At 37.0% G+C, this 21707-nt stretch overlaps 1 protein-coding gene across 2 annotated transcripts in view; it reads right to left on the bottom strand.

Annotated features, from left to right (window-relative positions):
• The window catches only part of LOC102218719 (disintegrin and metalloproteinase domain-containing protein 33-like), a 148617-nt gene that overhangs the window by 104275 nt on the left and 22635 nt on the right, over window positions 1–21707 (bottom strand). For both annotated transcript variants that reach the window (XM_023345624.1, XM_023345625.1), the window contains exon 2: window positions 11387–11466. In XM_023345624.1, the coding sequence (XP_023201392.1) occupies window positions 11387–11466 (80 nt within the window). The remainder of the gene's footprint in view (window positions 1–11386; window positions 11467–21707) is intronic.

Genomic DNA, 21707 nt, shown 5'->3' with positions numbered 1-21707 from the left:
AGATCAGATGCACATGCAGGCTGCGAAATGAGATGAAATGAGATCGGTTTTGGTGATCGGCAACAAGAGACAGTGATCGGCAAGCCCTAATCATAAACCTTTTCATGGAAATCAACCGATTATGATCGGTGGCCGATCGATCGGCACACCTCTACTGAGAACTCAGAAAAATCCATGTCTAAATTCTCTGTATATAGTCACCAATGGGGCAACATGATTGTCTTGCAGTAATAAGGTAATAAGGTCTTTATGGAGCGTGTTTCTTCTCCGTGTGCATGCATGAGCTCCCTCTGAGTGCTGTGACTTCCTGTCACTGTCCAAGGCATGGCTGTTAGGTTAGTTGGTTTCTCTAAATTGTCCTTAGGTGTGAGTGGATTAACCCCCTATCATCTAATAACCACGGTGGTCCGTTTTGGAAACTCAGCAGCTGATTTTATTTTGGGCTGGAAATCAGAGACATCTCCACTATAACCTGGTGAGAACACCACCACAGGTATCAACTTCTCAGTTGTTTCATGGCATTAGTCTCTCTGATATGTGCAGAAAGAGTGAACACTGTATTGGCGATGAGTGGAAATGTCTGTGGCTCTTCTTCAATTAAAAGAAGACATGTGAATAAAGTAGTCGCATACACATCTTGGCCAGCGCCAACATCTTGCTACTATGATCTCCGACCGCGTTGTGTAGCACCCACTGTTGACAAGGTAGACATGGTTCTTCTAACTAGTGGAAATGGGCAATAAAGCACCGAAGATCGAAGGCAATCGAACCAAACCAGCTCAAGAATGAGAGCTCTTTCAGCGGAAAAGGCCTATCAGTAACCTTCAGAGAGATCGGAAAACTACTGTTCCAACCAGTATTCAAGTATAGCTTTCCATGTTCCATTAGTTTCTTGGCTGTTTGGAAGCAAAAATAAGAATGTTTTGCAACAACACTTTGTCTTTAGCCTTTTTTGTTGCCTAAGCAAACCTGAAAGAACAAATATCTTTGTTTCATCTGGACATACAAACTTTGCATCATTTGGCAATGAGGCATGCACTGAATGTGAAAGATTCTATTTCTTTTGTAGAACTGTGTATTAGATAGATGAGCAGCGTACAGTGTGGGGAAGATTAAACTAGTACCCAATTAGGAGCGTTTTGCTGACTTAGCTTTAAACAAACAAAACATACATTTAGAGGAGCAAAACATTCCCACATGTACATAATGGAAGCAAATCCAGCAACAATGTTTTGAATATAGCAAAACTGCAGCCTTACAGCATCCCTCAGGGACAAGGGATGGGAGGCATTCACAACAACAAAGCACATCATTTAGGTTCATATCTACATCTTCAGGTTCAACACAGAGGAACATTTTCCCAGAATGCCTTTCAGCTGCTCAGCAACATAGATTACGTCAGTGAAATACCATGAGTATTACAAATAATAGTCATCTGTGTAATTTAATACTAAGTGATAAGATTTTGAAACAAATCTAGTACATTTGCTTACTCTGTTTGAGTTTTTGACATTATCTGAACAGTGGTGAAAGCCCTGCAAGGAGAAAACTGATTTTGATGTTTAGGATCCCAAACAGTAGAGATCATCAAAGCACATCCATCTGAGATGAAAATATCTCATCTGACTAAAAATGTCCTCAATTTGTAAGCAGGGATACTGATGGCCTGCACGCATGTGTTAAGCCTAATGCCTGCACAATGGATGCTCATGCTACTGGATAAAATATTTGAATAATAAATGGATCATCAACAATCAACATCAGGTGCAGTTCCAGAAGACACAAAAATAAAGCTGTTGAGATTCTTTCCCTGTTCCTATAAAAGCACAGTCTTTACATGTGTGATCAAACTGTCCTTAATAGTCATGATCAGCAAGAAAAACTAAAAGCAGGAGAAATCTAAAATATATTTTAAGTATTTTTCAATCCAGCTAATGATGGGGAAACCATTTATTATGGCTGCTAATTATTATATACTTCGGTTGTTTTGGCGGTATTTCGTTTAGGTTTAATAACTGAATGTTTCTGGCATAAATGAAACTGTTTTCCACAGAATGTTTTATGCAAACCATGTGCCTGTTTGTTACACATCTGAAACACTCTGCACTCTCATGGAAAGTTACAAATTATTTACAATTAAATCAGATCATATTTGAGATTTAAGAACTTGAGCTGGCATCAGCAATGCAGGGCCTAAACTGTTTGACTTACATCAAAGGGACCGTCTAAGGGGACTGCAGAGGCTTGGGAGAATAAAGGCTGAAAAGGCTTCTTCCATCTGTGTGTGTCTCCCCAATCTTGCCGGGGTGAATGTCATTGGCAACTCAAAGGGGCTGGTGAGGTGAGAAAAAATCTAATCACCAAGCAGACAGAGAGAAAAGATGTGAAAGCTTTAAGAAGACGGAAAGATAAAAAGAAAAAACAGACAAGGAGAAAAAGGCCAACGCAAGTCTTTCAACTTTCCTGACAAACAAACAGAAGGACAGAGGCACCAACAGCAAGCTGTAACACAGAAGCCTCCCACACTGACATGTGTCGGCTGTGTCTGCACAGAGAACAGAAGGTCACAGTTATAAAACTGTTGCTGCTGACAGATGGTCACCTAATCACACCTGTTTGCTGACTGGACATGGAAGTCAGTAAAAGCATATCTGTCAAATGTGTATCCTTGAAGAAAAGGTCAATTTATTGCTTGCATACATTGTTTTACTTATAACTGATATGTCTTCAAGGTGCTGAGGTGGTGCAGGGGTTATGCACAACCCACATATGGAGGCCTTAGTCCTCGATGAGGCTGTCGCAGGTTCGATTCCCGGCCTGGCGACCTTTGCTGCAGGTCTTTCCCCTTCTCTCATTACCCACTCTCCTGTCAATTCACTATCAAATAAAGGCCACTTGAGACAATAAAACCTTTAAAAAATAGGATATGTCTTATGGAAATGCTTAAAAAGCTAGGGGAACATGTTGGTGATATACATATACTTTTTTGCTTAATGCAACACTGCAGCACCAGATTCTTCAAAGCCAGCACTAAACATCTATAAAGATGTGTTTGAGGCAGTGTGGGAGTGTGACAGAACCGGGGAGACAATCAGGTATCATATATATAGCCCAGACCTGCAACACTCGCCGAGTTGGGCTGGACAACAAGCTAGGGCTGTGGGATGAGAGCTGAGGGAGATGAAACAAAAATTGAGACAGATGTTGTTGGAATATTAAAGAACCCCTGGTGTCTGAAGGGGTTGTGATTTTTCACACACACTAACCCAGCCAATCAAATCCTGAGAATGTTGCTCATAAATGGCAGAAAATGTGTAGAACATTCAGCCTACAATAAAAATAAACATGTCATGTAGCAAGAATGCAGATAAGAATGAAAGTTTCCTCTCAGGCTTTCCTTTTTTTCTCCTCCTACAGCTTTTTCACTGGTTTCAGAATGAGAAGCCAGTGCATCAGGGAGATAGTGATGCTGTTTTTCCTGAAGATGCACTAATTATTTGGCTAAATCCTGGAAACGAACCATTTTCATTCACTCTGGTTGGTCAGTGATGAAGAAGATCACACAGTTATAGATCTGAATTATTTTATGGCCACTGAGCTCTTCATTATCGCAGAAGCAAATTACCACACATATCTTTGGTCTCACATCACTGCAATGTGTTCCACCTTAACCTGGACGATTCCATGTGTTGCTTTTTCTTCATCTCCCCAAAGTTTGCAGAACAAGTCATCAACAAAAGCTTGTAAGTTTTGAGCAGAGGTAAACCTGGAATTGTCTGTGCATCTAACAATTATGTCAGGAATGTTTTATATATTTCGAAAAGGTCTGGGTAATAAACCAATCTTTAACTGACACAAAAAATGTATTAATTTTGCCCATGTCGGTATTTTTTTTTAAATGAAAAGAATGGACTTTTTGTCTTTTTTGGCCGTGTATAGTTAGGTTAAGCTAATATCTCTTTAAGATGCTATGCTAAGTGTACAGTCTGTCGTCATGTGACTCCACCCCATCCCGTTGGTAACAAGGAGGTTGAGAAAATTGAGATATCTAAACACTCGTTTAGTGTTCAGCTAAACACTAAATGAGTGCTGTGTAACAGCAGCAACACCGCCCAGATGAACACACAGTAGGACAAAAGCTAATGAGGAAATCTACAGCCTGTGAGTGCTTTCAGCATCTGGCTTAAACTGTTAAAGAAAATGTATCTAGATAGGTTTTAATCTTATATTTACCTGTTCATTTATATTCGTTTTGCAGTGAAAACATTAACTGGGAACAGTCCTTTAGGTCCCTGGAAAACTGAGATGAAATATGTTGTGGACCTGTAACCTTTTTAAACCATCACGTACATTGACTCTAGAAAGCAATCAATCAACTTTTCCAGAAAACTTTATAAAAATAGATGGCCAAATTTTTATAAAATATAGAAAATTCCAACAAAGACTACTGATGTAATGTCACATCTTAATAATAGAATCTGAGCTCAGAAGAAGAACCACAACAGTGTCTTCTCTCCACATTTAGACTGAAGCCCAGCTGCAGTCCAATGAGTCAGTGACAGTCTGCTCCTCATTTTAAGGCAGGTATGAGCCTTCCATGAATCTGTCTCTTAAATACAGGAACATTTTCAGACATGAAAAAACCAGAAGCAATAACATACATTTGTTGAATGGTTTGAAGATTCAGTAGCATAAAATTACATCAACAAATGCAAGCAGAGAAACTTGTTCCTGTGATATCTCACACCATAAAGGTCCTAGAGAGACTCCAAGGTAAGGAATTAAGCATTTATGCTGCAGATTTATATTTGTGGAGTTGGAGTTGAAGATGCCATCATACACCTGCTTCACCTGCTTGTTTGACATACAGAATGTTAAATATTAATATTAAATATTGAACTTCTGTTACTGTCTGACCCGACCTTGACTGTATGTTATTCTTCTGCTGACAATGTGATAGACTCTAAATGCCTCTGCTATCACAGTATGGAGCTAAATACACTGAACCAAACTATAAACGCCCCATATCAAGTATAAGAGTTTTATGAACATTTGGGTTACGCAATATATAGAGAAACTCAAAATGTGACATTTTATTTTCCCCGGTCCAAGGATTGTCCAGTTGTTGCTCATTTTGTCTGATCACCCACTGGACATGCCCCTCCCATGCAATGAGTAAAAAAACAACTCACTGAATAATGCTCTCTGACAGCAGGTTGGATTAAAAATTATACACAAATCAAGAGAAATATTACTTTTGTATAACAAAACATCAGCAAATGCCTATTTACAGTTGTTAACTCCACATGGCAACGATATTTGGCATGGGGCATTTATATTTTTGTTCAGTATACATCTAATACTTGGTTGGCTTACTGAATGTAGCTTGTGTTACCAGCTTTATTTATTAATCTTTAAATTAATAATTTAAGCATATGTATTATTAGAATAATATTAACCTTTTTTGCTAAATGGTCATAAAAATGTTAAAGGAGTTGTTTCCTGAAATATCCTATCATTTTGATACCCTATCACCATCGCCTACTTCATAACACTAACACCATTAATAACCCTGATGAGTTCATTACTTCAATATTTTTAAGTTTCTGTCTGAATCATTTAAACTTTTGAGGCTGGTCTACCTAATAACAGAGTAGAGCTTTTCTTTCATTTGCAGTAAGTGAACTTCTTGGAAACTGAACTCCCTCTGTGAAGGTTTTAAGAAGCAGGAATTTTAACACTTTTAAGAAACTATCAGCATGAGCTTTGTCAATTTCCTTGCTTTATTTGTAGAACATGGAGTATAACTCAGCCATTACATAGACTGATTTTTAAGTGGGCATAATTACAAAAAGCGTGAGGACTGAGCAAATATTTTAACAAATTAGTTTCTTTAAAGGTTTTAAAAATCAACAACACTTTGAACCTAGGCTGGAGGGAGTTTAGTCTGAGGGAAATTATGAAAATGAATAAAAAAAACACTTTTAAAATTCTTCAAATAAACAGTAAAATTACTGCATATTCCCTATAGCAGTGGTGAAGTGTCAGTGTGTTCAGGGTGTTTACTAGGGGAAGGGATCTGCAGACTTCCTGATTCAATTCCAATATGAGCCAGAAAGCTGCGATGCGGTTGTAAATCTATTATTGATGTAATAATTATGAGAAGCTTTGGTGGAACTAGGTCGATGGTCTCTTGCTTTATGATCAGCTGTTTTAAATCTAACTCTAGGTGGAATCACATAACATGCTTTTAACATAATGTTTGTATGTGACCCTATGTGTTCACTATAAACTGTTTTATCAAATTCCAATTAAGTCATGAATTAACATTCAGATTATTGAGTTTAACCAAGTGACCCATGTCTTATATAGATTAATCAAAAATTATTATTTTCTCTCCAATGGATCAAGTGATCCCCAGAACATAAATTAAAAAGAATAAAATTGTTTCAGTCTAACATTATAAGAAATCACTTGTTTAAAATGAACTAAAATGAGACAAAAGCTTTTCAGTTGCATAAAAATTTAAAAGTTATTTTTACATGGTATCTGACTGTGATTTTATCCATCCATCCATTCTCTTACACCCTTGCCCCTAGTGGAGTCAGGAGGGGTGCTGGTGCCTCTCCAGCAAGACATTTCAGGTGAGAAGCGGGGTACAGTCTGGACAGTTCGCCAGTCCATCGCAGGACAACACAGAGACAGACAGGACAAACAACCATGCACACACACACTCACACTCACTAAGGAGAATGTAGAGAAAATAATTTAGCTGACAGTCATGTTTTTGGACTGTGGGAGGAAGTCGGAGTACCCTGAGAGAACCCATGCATGCACAGGGAGAACATGCAAACTCTATGAAGAAAGACCCCGGACCGGGAATCAATCCCAGGACCTTCTTGCTGCAAGACTGTGATTTTGTATCAGGGAAAAAATATACTCTAATTGTCTGTGGTCACTAAGAAGAATATGCCTCTTTGAGATTATTCTATTTGCTTATAAATACTAATATGGGTCGATAAACAAGATGGTGGCTGATTTTCAGACCTTTGAGAAGGAAGATAAGATTGGTTTCTCATCTAAGTATCGGCCGATCTACCCAAAGTAACAAAATCTGGACTGATTTTTGTGAGTGCTTCACAATAGTCACATCACTGTTGCCAACTTTGCCACTATATTTAGTGGAGCTAGGTTTTCAGACAAAGACCATTTAGCAACAAAGACCAGTCCACACCATGTTGAGTCAGTGGATGTGTCTGATCTATTCTAGCTGGTCCAATGTCGATTACTAAGAAACAGAACTGTCAGAGCTGAAGCTGATGACAGATGTTCAAAAACACAGAAACTTTACATTATTATTATTTACTGTGAAATGACATGTGTTCCTTAAAAAGGTTTGTGTGGTGTATGTTAAATTTGTAAACCTTTCACTGTTTAGCTGCTGGAACAGGTCTTATATACTTGATAGGTACAGTTCAGCTCTGAAGGTATTGGTGATGAAGAAAATGTTTAGACCTAGGCTAACATGTGGAACTGGAAAGTCAGTGATAACTGAACAATGTTCTTGCGTGACATTTGATTTACTTAGAGAAAGTGTGGGTAGGTCTGTTTGGGATCATTGTGGCACCTTCAGAGGAGCCCAAACTAAGAGAGGCACAGATCATCACTGCCAATCAGGCACAAAGAGGCACATGTTTTTAACACCATTTTCCTTATTGTTTTCAAGACCACTGGTACAGTACATCAGAATGCATTCTAACACCAATCCCACGTGATTCTTCTACCACCAACAATGACCGAGTCGTTCTGCATATTTATGTTCCTCAGTAAGTATCAAAATGCACAAGAGGCAGTCAGATGCCTTCAGTGATCACCGTCTATTACACGGCCTCTCCTGCCTGACAGCAAATGATCAACAGGTGGATGAACTAACAGTGACCTCATATGCTACTGTGGCTGAGGTTCCAGCTTCAACCCATAGCGCCCCACATTCCTCTGACCCCCATGTCAGACCAACGGTAGTGAGAAGCAAATTAAAACAGCAAAAAATGGCTGTAAAATGATGTCTAAAATTCTTTAGATGAAGGTAATATTTTTAGTGTTTTTAGTCCCCAATAGATTTAGAATAAACAGAATTTAGTCACTTTCCTGTAATTGCGTTACTTTGAATAATTTTCTAAAAGGCATTTGGTCCAAATGTAATAGCATTTCAGCTATGTTTTCCTAAGATATTAACGTGGTCAGACAAACACTAAAACCATACTGCCTTATGACAGAGTTGTCATTTATGTGGCAGCAGAACAAACGGCAAAAATTTCCGAGCTTTTTTTCTCCTTATTGAACACAGAACCTGGATAAGAATAACAACAGCTCTGATGGTGTCATTCTCCAAACTCTGGCCTTCTTCTCTGTTTTCCTCTCACTTTCTCCAACACATCCCAAATGTTCCACTCCTTGCCAAGGAAGCTGTCAGGCCAAGCAGGAGCATCTGTCCAACACGGCACTGAGCCATAATTCCATTCATGTTTGGATAAAATCACACGACTCTTTGTGTACAAGACCCAGAGTGACAAACATGACAAATCGTCTGTTCTTCCGTCCCGGACATGAGATCCATAAGCAGCTGTTTCTGTAAACAGATTTCATGAAATCCATTTATGTAGCTGGGCATACAAAGAAAAAGTGAGTGTGAGTATATGTTGCCGCTAACACTAGGGGGCGATGATGCAGTAACTTACAGGGAAGAACAAGACATCCACGCTGCAGGGAGTAGACTGGTTGGAGTTAGAAGCCAAAGGTTCATCATAATGTTCAGGTTGAATATTACAGGTTAAATGTAAAACATACCATCTACTGTAAGTCCAGATGAACATTTTAATAGTTTACTAATTTTCTCTAAGTTCTTAATCCACGACAACCATATTGGATTGTCCTCGGGAACAATTTGATTTTCTTAGAATGTGGAAAATCTGACATACATAAACACAATGCGTCAATAAAAAAAATTTTAGATTTGTTCCCTATCGCATCTCATAAACATGATTAATTAAGCGATTTGAGTCTATTTTTGCCTGCAATTTTGCTACTGCTTTTAAATATAGCATTAGAAATGTTTCTCATAGCAATATAAATGTATCTTTTCAGTACCTTTATAAATTAAAAAAAATAAATGTCAAGAGAAAGTACTTTTTTTTTCAAATCTGTTAGTAAGCTATTTGAATTTCTAGGTTTTGACATTGAAGTATCCAAAACCTTACATACTAGTGTTACTGGTTCCTAGGCCACTCACAGCTGTCAGTGATGCTTTATTCTCTGTAGCTGTAGTGGAACATTTGTTAGTTATAAGTTCAAATGAGGAGGGATCTGAACTGCAACTGCTACCAACCAGTATCCACACTGCATCACATAATGCAACTTATGTGATGTTCAAAATCATTTTCAAAATGTAGGAAGTCCCACCAGACCTAATTTAAAAATGTTGTATTTTGGGGCGTGCAGGGGATTAGCACGCCCCACGTTTGGAGGCCTTAGTCCTCGACGCGGACGTCGCGGGTTCGACTCCCGGTCCCGACAACCTTTACCGCATGTCTTCCCCCCTCTCCTCACCCTCCTTCCTGTCTGCCTACTGTAGAAAAAATACGAGCCACTAGCGCCGCAAAAACTCTTCGGAGAAAAAAAAAAGGAAAAAAAAAAAAATGTTGTATTTTATCCTTCCCAGCATTCACTCTCACTCTATGCACATCTCAGCTGTGCATACAGTCAGAAGCACATACATCTCTAAAACCAAGTCACATGTTATTATGAAGCATGACCTGAAGGACTTCATAGAAATTTCTTTTAGTGACACGTTTCATTAGACTAAGGAAGAATCATCCTTATTCCCAATAGTAAAGATGTCTGGAAATACTTTTATGATGATTTTTAGCAAAATTATAGGAGTAAAGCACAAGGCTGAAACAACATGGTTTTACTTCAACCCATTTTAACCTTTCACACCCAAAACATTTACATGTTAGTCAGCATGTTAGACATAGCAGTGTCCAGGACTCAACTTCACTGAACAAATAATGTTAATATTTAAGTTAATAAAATTCAAAACATATGATCTAAGAAATAAAACAGAAATGTCCCCATTGTGAATCAATTAAGAATATATCTATTCTATTCAAGTTATTAAATAAAAGACATTTGTAACTTACATGAAAATTTTAGTTATTGTTATTTCAACTGAAGGGCCAATAAGAGTATTCCCTTTTCTTTTGGATTTCTACTCATAACTAAACTGAAGCCTTTTCATCACTTTCAGTTCAGTTTCATCATATTTAACATTCTGAACATGCAGACAGTTTATAAATACATAAACAGAAAAACTCAATTTTATTTATCTGGAAGAGGCCATTTTGGCATATTTTTGTACTTTGATGTGCAAATCTGTTACTCATTTTGTGCTATGTGATAAACTGGAATGTTTAGTATAACAAATAAGGGGGAAAAATGTTTTTGAATGGAAATAGTTGTTTAAATAAATCAACTAACTGAAAAATTATTTGTTAGTGTAGCCCAGTTAGTGATTAATATCAATTAATTAAAATATTTTTGATATAAGAAACTTGTTCCAACAATTAAGTTTGGACTGGGACAAAGATAAGAGCTCACAAGAATGTCTGCCAGCATTTCAATCAGTGTTTATAGAGGAAGGTAGTTTGGTAACATAAAATTGTGACTCTAAGTGAATGCAGCTGCTCCATTGTGCACACTTTGCAAACTCCTTCCCACTTTATTTAAAAGCCACATTAGCTCATCTTTACACCTGCATCTATAATGTTGTGTATAGGGGTGCACGTGTAGGGGTGTGTGTGTTCACCCACAGCTGCATAGGGACCAGAGAAAAGGTTTTGGAGTAAAAGGCAATTAAAATGCAGGAAACAAAAAACCTTCGTATCTCCAATCACACAGAAGTTATGCATCCCCTCAGGACACCAGAACAGAAGGACAGGAAAAAAGTCGTCCTTCGTTTGTCTAACACCACAATGTGAGAAAGACTGGGTTTGAAAACAAGCAAGTTCTTCTGAAGTTCTTGAGCTGTGTGTAAATATTCAAGTTGCAAAATCCAAAAAAGACAAATATGGATGCATGAGTAAAAATGTGCTATTGATGCCTCAACATTGTTTCTTTGCTCCCACCCCTGCTGAGACAGCAGAGAAAATGCAAACACATCCATCTGCAAGATAGAATCTGCACCCCAGAGTCTACGGACCGCAGAAAATTTGGACTCTTCCAGCAGTCAGCCATCTCTAACCAATTATGAGGAATTAAAATCTTGGTATAAGTCATACTGATATGTTCTGGTAGCAAAGGTTATTGAGAAATCAGCAGAGATTTTGACCTGTGTCGTGTTCTGTACCGCCCTCCTGCTTCGACCTTGAGAAAGCCACTGTGCTGTCACTGTCCTTCCCGCGGGCAGCCCTGGGGAACACAAAGCAGCATAGAGATTAATGTGATGTTAGACTGCTTACATAGGCTGGGTAAACTTGCAGTAGAGTGAGGTGTCACAGTGTCATTGAGCAAGAAGCAAGTAAAAAAAGACTGCTAGCTTTGTCTTTTTCTGCACAGGAGGGTTTTCAAACACGGACTAAACAGCAGCTGGTGGGAGAAGAAGGGCTTAGGAGAAGAGTAATATCTGAAAAATCCTCAGGTAAAATCAGTGAATTTACAGAAGGAAAACGTAATCCTTTTTTAAATAATGGTCAACTTTACCACACCATCAGTGATTTAAAAAACACAATCAGTCTGAGTCTGATCAACAGGTGTCTTTTCACCTCCACTTAAGTTTTTACCTTTTTTACAACAAAAACTCAAAGATGCGGCTCTGTGTCCTTCCCCCTCCCTAATGTGTTTGTTGGGGGTAGTGTGTGTGAGTGCGGGGGGGGGGGGGATGCATGTGTGTGTGTGGTACTAGATCGAGGGAGGGAGAAGGGCAAGTAACGAGAACCAAAGGCAGCAACCCAAACCCACCATCTAATAGTGGTTATGCCAGTAAACAGAGCTGAATAACAGGAGGGAAAGTACACTGAGCATTTCTTTTGAGAGAAAATGTCACAGATAATTGTTACCACAGAGACCCAACATTTAAAATCTACAGCCGGAGAATCTGCGGTGGAATTAGGCACCCTGACAAGGTGAGAGGAAAATAAGTACAACTGAACATGAATTTCTGTTGCTATGCCAACATGTTTTCAATCTAGAAAGTTTTCCTATTCTTTATTTTGCTGCATTTTGGTTCAGGCTGAAGGGTGAGCACATATAAAGGATTCAAAAAGCATATTTTCACTAAAATGCAGTGACAGTGCAAGGTGACACAGAAAGAGGTTGAGCTCTTCTAAATCTAGAAACTAAATAACAGAAACTAAGTTCTGTAATATATGAAAGTATTTAACTTTTCCCCCAACACAGTTGCAGGATTTGAAACAACCTGTTTTTTTTGTAAGACATCTTTAACGTAGCTGCTTTTTGGTTGCAGCAAAACCAAAAATGAAAGCAAAACTAGAACTACAAGTCCCCCTACAACGTCCCACCATTATATAACTTAATAGTAAATGACAGTCTTCACAGGATTTTTTTTGTTTAGCTTCATTTCTACAATATTGTCAAAGGATGTAGAAACATTTGATCCCATAAGGAATCCAGATATTAAAAAGGTGCTGTGTTTCTTGTCAAAGTGAACTCTCTCTAGCAAAGCATCATCTAGTCTGTCAGCCTGTGACTCCAGGCTTTTATGATGAGTGTTTTTGTTTTTTTATCTATTGGGACTTTTATTTTGTAATGAAAAAGAAGTGGGGTTTTAGTTTCCCTGTTGAATAAAAAAACTAATAATAATAAAAAAGTTTCACCTAAACTTGTCTGAAAACATAAACATTAAGGGTTTTTTTTCTGTAAGGAAAAGATATGAACATTTTGTTCAGCAACAGATTGCCTGTTAGAAAATTTTAAGCATAGCGCTTCCCTTTGGCAGTAATGCAAAGGGTCTTTTAAAAAATTTTTTAAAGAATCTGGAATACATTTGATGACGTCTACAGAATTTAGACTAGTGATACTTGAACAGGATTAATCTACTCTGAAACATCACCTGAAAGTTTGAAAAACAAAACATAGTGTTTCTTTATTTTCCTTAGGAATATTGTTAGAATCTCATGTCATTCTCAGGAAAACAATATTGTTTATTGTCTTGTCTTAAAGCATGCTGGCTGGTTCAGTTTGTTAACATTTTAGTACATTTCCAACTTGTAAATTAATAGGGAAAACTTGTAAATTAGTAAATAATAAAAGTGTATTAAAAACTTGGAGTTGTTTTGATACACGATAAAGCATATGAGGTGTAACCTGTCAGGATTCTAAACAGTTTCTTGACAGCTTCAGTCTAAGCCTTGAAAAAAGGAAACACAAAATTTTAAACCAGAACAATTTGTTAATGGTAAAATGTAAAGCATATATGTTTTTTTAGTTGAAATAATTGCTAATTCCTTTACTATTTGCAGTACAGAGAACTTAGGATAATTAGGGTAGGGCTCATCATTTTGACTTCTAACCATCTTGGATCTTTATAGTTCTAGTTGTTTTGCATCAAATATTTCAGATGTGAAATGACTATGAATCACTGTGTACCTGCCCAGAGACATAGCTGTGGAGGGGCAATCAGAAAGTTACAAAGAATAAAATAGATTACATCATCTTGTTATAGATAAACCCTGCAATAGCACAGCTTACACATGACCTTATCAGTTTTCTTTAGCTATTCCTGTTCATGTGGTTCATAGGGAATATTCCTTCTAACAATGCTTTTGCTCTTACCTCTGTATTTTGAAATTATGTGTTATAAAGACTGATATGAACATGCTCAGTGTTGTATAGTAACGAAGTAAAAATACTTCACTACTTTACTTAAGTATATTTCGGAGTACTTCATACTTTCCTCGAGTATGAAAATTTTTGATGACTTTCACTTTTACTTCACTATATTTCCGAACTTAATCGCGTACTTTTACTCCGATACATTTTCAATGTGTGGTTTAGTTACTCGTTACAAAAAAGCGAGAGAGAGAAACGCAAGTGTTTTGACCCCACCTACTGATTGACTGCAACAAAGTCGGTAGCCTACTTGCCTGGGCTTGTTCATCACCACCAATAGGATACACCTGTTTCGCTTCTCCCATTAAACACAAAGCAAGTCTCGCAATCAGCAGCAGCCACATGGAGGAGGAGACGGAGACCACAACGACTGCAACTACGTCAGACACGGCTCCAGGGGAACCACCAGCTGGTGATGAGAGCCCATGGCCTTATTTAAACACAATATACTCTTTCGTGGGTGTTAAAGATTCGTCGTACCGCATGCAGTTTATGTTATTCCTGCCCGAAGATGTGGAAATTCTATCTTACAAAAACTCCCCGTCCAACTTGAAGAAACACATCGAGGTAACGTCTTATGAAATGGTTATAATCCTCCTGTTTCAGTAACTATAGCTTGGTCAGTAGGCACTATTGTGAAATCTTGAGCATAACGTTACCTGTATAAATGAACTTTGTTTGGCATTGTTTCAGTTCCACACGTGGTGTATTTAGCTTAGGCTTAATGTTGACTGTAGCAGGCTACCTAGACTCCTCTGTTCAAGGGGGGACAGAAGCCATAGCGATAGCAATTTAGACTAAATTTAACGAATATAGGAAAGGCATGCAAGTTCAAAACCACAAACCATTAACATGTGCTACTCTTTAAAACTGGAACAATTTATTAGCAGGTTTAATTTTGCCTGCACTTGGTTGGGTACATTATTTTAAGTGTATTTGACAAGTTTACCAAAATATAAAAAAAAGTCATTCAAACTGCATTTGCCTTGTTTTACTTTTTACTTGTACTTTTCATTACATTACTTGAGTACATCCATTTTTACAGTAATTTCCATACTTAAGTACAAGAAGTTTCAGATACTTTAAGACTTTAACTCAAGTAACATTTCAGTCACTGACTTGGACTTTTACCAAAGTCGTATTTTGGAGAGGTACTTATACTTTTACTTGACTCTGAGATTTCAGTACTTTATACAACACTGAACATGCTATAATGTCATGTTATGAAATATTTTAATGTTTAGCACCAGCTTACTAGCTTGATTATCAAACTTTAGCATTCAGATGGTATAAGAGAATAAAGAGGCAAACTCAGTGTCATCTTGGAAAGATGAAAAATGATTCATTTACACCAATTATGTCATCTTAGGATTGATTTTTATCATAATATCAATTATTTTGACAATCTCCATTTGGGTCCAGAATCTCAGTACAAAAAGGTCACAATTTATAGATGAATGAAAACATGTTTTTAATCAATTTCTATAGAAAGTACACATCTTTTCAAACACTTCGAAAAAGTTTAAAGGGTACAAATATTTTTTTGAAATGCACTGCAGCATCTATGTTTAATGTTCTGTACTATATATCCCATTGCTATCTAGTTGTCATAAATTTCTCTTGAGGAAGCTCCTCCCCTCCAGTTTTCTTATAAAATCACAGCTGTTGGTCCATTCAGCTAAATCTTCATAAAAGCTTATTAAAAGCTGAAAATAAATGACTCACTTATTGGGAAACCATTTTTCTGGAAGCGCTCTTTTACATCCATCCCACAGGATTGATCTGAATCGATGAAACAGTGAACAGGGATCTCTACAGGACGACTACATTAGCATAGATGAATCACGAGCTTTCTTTAAATTGAGAAAATACTTCTCTACGTGTTGAATTTAAAAGAGAGTGATTTATAAGCATCAAAGTAGGGCTCAGTATGCTTTCAATCACAGATAATCTCAGGACATCATCATTAAACTGTAGTATTAAAAAACAGAACATACGTAAAAAATAAAAAAATAAATAAAAGGCCTGTTCAGAGTTTTTATTTCAGCTTCAGAGAACATTCAAAGGTTCATTTCTTTTCATGTCTGCTAAATCAGTTTAGTAAGCCACAACAAAGAAGATGTAAGGACAAACTAAACTTATCTTAGTGAAGACAATGAAGAAAATCAGTTTTTTAAATATGTATATTAAAAAATCTGCTACTAAAGAGATAATATTAAAGCGATGCTAAGTTAACTTGACAGTGGTAGATACATTTCAGTACTGACTTTGGTTACCATGAACACATTTAACTGACTTATTAATTGTGGTTTAATAAATGATAATGAATATATTGCAACTTTCAATTGTAAAGCTGGGGCCACAGTGTTTGTCTAAAGAACTTTCCATTAGTTCCCATAAAATATTAACAAGGTTTGAGGTAACTGCAGAGAAGCCTTTTAGCATCAATTTCACTTAATTACAATGCATTATACTGTTTGCTTAAGATGAGACCCTTCACCAGAGGTCAGGTTTAAGGCAGGACAGAGGTGACATGAAACACATTACATACAGCATGATATTATTTTAACTGTGAGATTACAATCAAAATGTTATTAGAATTTCCCCACATAAATCATCCATCCATCCATTTTCTTACACACTTGTTCCTGGTGAGGTGGGGAGGGGTGCTGATGCTTATCTCCAGCAAGACATTTCGGGTGAGAGGCGGCCACATGAATCAGTATAAGAATTTCAGGATCATAATCAGAATTTATCGGCCAAGGTTATATGCAAAAACAACACTTTGTCCTAGATTTTAAGCACTCACACTTAATTGTGTATGTGTATATATATATATATATATATATATATATATATATATATATATATATACTGTCAAGTAAACCCGAGATCATCCCACTTCCCCATGCTGGAGATTTTAGTTTAACAGTAACAATAAATAAAGTTATCTTTATAATTAATCACACAAGTGACATCTAGGCCCAACAGTAGACTTAAACTTCAATAAAATACATCTGGTTGTGTGTGTGTTGTTCTTGTCTCCTTTAAACTTTGCTTTAATTCTACTTCTTTTTTCTATGTAATAATAAGAAATCATAGTCAGACAGAGAGATGAGACAGGAAGAGCAGGTTTCCTGGAAAAAGAGGAAGTAAGTTCCCAGCCTGCAGATTTATAAATATAGTTGAGATTATTCCTTATTTCAATGTAAGAAAGTTTTAAACAATGAAATCTAAACATTTTGAGTAATTGGATAAGATTCAAAGTAAAATACTTGCAGTATATTGGTTCACTTGTAAAAATACTTGCATTTACACTTACATTGTGGGCACACTTACAAGTAAAACAAGTAATTGTGGCCTTGGTATCAAATAATTAGAATCATGGATTATTCTTGGTTTCTTTTCAGAAAACATCTTTAATAACTAACATTAAGATTATAATAACAGTAACTAATTGCACTGTTAGACCTTTTATTGTAATTTTACAGTAACTTACTGGCAACACTGTTGCCAGCAAGTTACTGTAATTACCATTCTACAGTACCCTTACTGGCAACAGTGTTGCCAGTAAGTTACTGTAATTACCATTCTACAGTACTCTTACTGGCAACACTGTTGCCAGTAAGGCAACAGTACCCTTACTGGCAACAGTGTTGCCAGTAAGTTACTGTAATTACCATTCTACAGTACCTTTACTGTTATGATATTTCACAGTTAATTTTTACTGTGAGTGTGCTTTACAGTTATAACTGCATTACTGTAAATGTAGTTTCTAGTATAATACAGTAATTGTATTTTATAGTAAAGCTGGTCTACTGTAAACTTGTTTCACAACATAATGTCAGAGTTTTACTGTAAATTAAAGTTTACATTTCTTTAAGATAAGATTATTTTACCATAAACCGAAAAATTTCATAAAAGAAATTTTAGTCCAAGTACTGTGAATAACAGGTATTTATTTTCAGCAGATTTGTAGAAATAAAATCCATTTACATATTCGCAATGTCATAAAAAACAATGTCACAATACAATATAATGTGCTGTAAAACAACAAAACCATAGAACACATTTCCTACATCAGAAGAACTTTTATTCCATTTGTCAAACAAAATCAGTGGGATCCATCTTGTGGAAGCTGAACTGTAAAGAATAAGACAGACAATGTGGGAGGTCATGAGATGGTCAGGAAGTTATCTACATTTTCAAATCGACAGGAAGTTGACAAATTAAGCTGAAGTGACAATGTTCACATGCATAAAATCTTTGTCATAAAGCAGCATTAAGTTGATAATTTGTTTTAAAAAAATCAATTGGACTGAAGTGATAATAGAAGCTGCATAAAGAATGAGCAGAACTGGCTTCACTTCAGGTTTTTGGATTGTTTATGGCAAAAGCAGTCAGTCAGTCTTCAGTAATTCAAAAGATTGCGTACTACAAATGTCCCCAAGGGGACAATGAAGTACAACAATATTTTTAGTCATTTTGTTGGTGCTGACGGATTACTGCAAAGGTGTGCCTAATAAACTGAAAACTGCTTAGTATAAAAATACACCACACTTAAACGACTACACACTTATACATTTCTGTGATTTATTAAGAGATGCAGCGACATCCACTTTTTACCACAGACACAGAAAAGATGCAGGCTACTCTAAAGGGCTATTGTGTAGGAATCACATGGCATTTATAAATAATCATTAAAATCAGATTAAAAAGGCTAAAGTAAAGTCAGAGCATGCAAGATAGGAGGAAAAGACAACAAAATAATAAACATTTACATTTGGTAAAATACTTACCTAGTTGGAAGTCCTCCATTCAAATTCAGCAAGTCGTTGGAAGAAGGTGGTGATCTGGGAGTTGACACTGACTACTTTCCTCTTGACAAGACTTCCCGTCTTGCGGCTTGTACCGACTTTGGCTGTGCATTTGGTACCAACATCTGGATTGATCCTCACAAAGAATCTTTTAACAGAAATAAAATAGATTAATTGTATTTTTTAATGAAGACGTACAATACAGCAATCAGCTATGGTTCTTCATCATCAGTCAAACTGTCATTAAATTTAATTCATAAATGGCTTGGTGTAGAGTACTTGCCATTGTATCATCTCCAGCGTGGTGGATGCTGACTCCTGATACTCCAGATTGAAGACAGAATATGACCCAAAAAAGACAGCAAGGACGCTGGCAAAGTCATGTAGTTGCTCAGGCTCGAAAAATACCTTCTCCTCCATACTGACCATCCACCGGGTTGCAGACATCAAGCTATTTCCTAAAATAGACAAACCCTTGTCAGGCTAACGCTAGTGAGTAAAAGTACAGACTACCATAACAATTACATACATTGCTACGAAAAAATTATAGTGATAGAAAATATTCCTCTTACCAAGCATGATTACCCTTGGTGTAGTGGGTAAGGTCATTTCCATTTCAACAGACATCTTGGTGGAAGATACCTTTAAAACATAAAAGGAATACTCTCTTAAATATGAATTACTGGTAGTAATTTATATTTAAAGGGCCAGTTCACCCAGATTACAACAGGTTTTTGAGAACCTCATCCCAGAGACTAGACTAGATTTTACCCCTACATCCTGCTACCACTCTGAAACAGCGGATGTGAATGACAGTTTGTGGGGCTAAATGCATTTTTTAAAGCATTACATTCCACAAGTGTTCAGTCTGACTTCTGCAATGGCGGTGACTCCTGTGCATGTGGGACCTGAATGCAGAAAATGTTCTGAAGGAAGCAGGACATTGCTCTATTCCACATGCAAACCGATAATTAGCTGTGTGTTGATGTTTCTTCACATGACTACAAAATTCTGTAAATTCTGAAGTACAAATGCTGCAGAATTTACACCTGTACATAGTTGCACCTGTTAGTACTGACTTAACTTTAAATTTACAGGAGCATGGTTTAAACATGTGAACAGTCCTTATATGTAACCAGGGTTGGAAATTAACTTTTTTGTCCACCTGCCACTGTGGCTGAACAAACTCAAAAAATAACAGAAACTACTTTAATTTTTTTCACCTTTGTCCTCATTTACAGACTCTTATACACTATGTTGGAGATGTAATGGTACTTTTGCAGGCTAACCAGCTGTAGCAAGCTCAAAGTTATAGATTAGGTTAGCTGCTCCTCTACATTTCCAGACTATTTTGTGGATTCAAATATGTTTGAAGAGCTGTCTTTTTACCTGTTGTCTTGTCTTTTGAAGAGATGAAGCTATGTTAGCAGTCAGCAGGACAGAACTGCACAGCCACTTGGAGGGAAAAAGCTTGGGAGTTAAAACAAAAAGTCATCTGAAGAAAAGAAAAAAAAGAACCATGTTAGAAATTCATCCTTGCTGACCTACGTAGCTAATCTGCACTTTTAACATTTGCAAGATCATGGTTTAAACAAATGAACAGTCATTAGATGTAAAAAAAAAAAAAAAAAAGAGAAGGGGGGATCAATTATCAGTTAAGGTTATATTGTTCGACAAAGGATGTAACAACAATGCTAACAGACACTGAGCTCATCTCAACCCAAAGCCGCCCGAGAAAGATTAAGCGGCAAAAGTCCAGCTAAAACCTTCAACGGTAAAATTAGCACCTTAGTTAACGTTAATTCCGAACCAGCTCAAAAAATAACAACATCATATTTTCCTTTCTTTCACCTCATTTACAGACACGTAACTTATAACGTTGCAATATGCCTGATATATAATGCACCAGACGTAAAGGTAACGTTATTTTACCAGGCTAACCAGCACAAACCAGCTCATGCTACAATTCTAAGTTATAGCATTATAGCATGATGCTATAAGCTACGTTAACTCCATCTAAAATGTACATTTCCAGACTAGGTTTTGGCTTCAAACAGTTTTCTAAGAAGTGTTTTTTTTACCTGTTTTGAAGAGCTGAAGCAGTGTGAGCCCACAGCACGGAGACAGAGCTGCACTTGCACTTGGAGAGAAAAAGCTTCGGAGTTTAAAACAAACGTCATCAGAAAACAGTTGGAAGCGAAGCCACTCTTGATGACGTAGCTAGATAAACTGCATGTTAATGTTAGCTAGGATGTGAAAAAAACAAAAGTACATTCTCTCTTTCTGCCTTAAAAATATGTTAACCACTAAAGGAGTAAAAATACAGAAACAGGGAACCACGATGAAGCAGCTATGATGACGGTTGGAAATCAAATATAATTCTTACTGTATATTATAAGTACAGAACCACTACTGTAATGTGTAAACAGTAAATTACTGCAACTTCAAAACATACAGTAAGTTACTGTAATACTATGTACTATACCCATAATGCAATGCAAACTACAGTAACTACTTGTAAAGATGTCTTATGGTAGGGTGACCAAACGTCCGTATTTCCCGGGACATGTCCGTATTTCACGTCCTGTCCCGGGTTTTTTTTAGAAAGTGAGGAAATGTCCTGTTTTTTAAATTACCTTCATTGGACCATTATATTTACAGGCACTAGGGCCCTGCGCACGGCCCTGCGTGTGACGTAATCCCTGAGCCGCGTCAGTGCGGGCAGCCCTGTTCTTAATCAGAAGATAGACAGCGTGCGTGGCTGTCAGTACGCCAACAACATAGAAAGCGCAAATGTATGTTTACCTACTATTTACAAAAGAGTTTCCCCCGCTACAACGTGTCCTGGTTTTCCCAACTGAAAATATGGTCACCCTATTTATGGTAGCTTTACTGGGCATTTTGTGGTATTTAACTGTAAAAAATACAGCAAAGGCTAACAGTGTATGATGACCGTTGGGAATCAAATATAATTCTTACTGTATA

Source organism: Xiphophorus maculatus, chromosome 14 (genome assembly GCF_002775205.1).
Source record: "Xiphophorus maculatus strain JP 163 A chromosome 14, X_maculatus-5.0-male, whole genome shotgun sequence".
NCBI classification, from domain to species: domain Eukaryota; kingdom Metazoa; phylum Chordata; class Actinopteri; order Cyprinodontiformes; family Poeciliidae; genus Xiphophorus; species Xiphophorus maculatus.
This window is presented reverse-complemented; position numbering and strand designations above follow the sequence as displayed.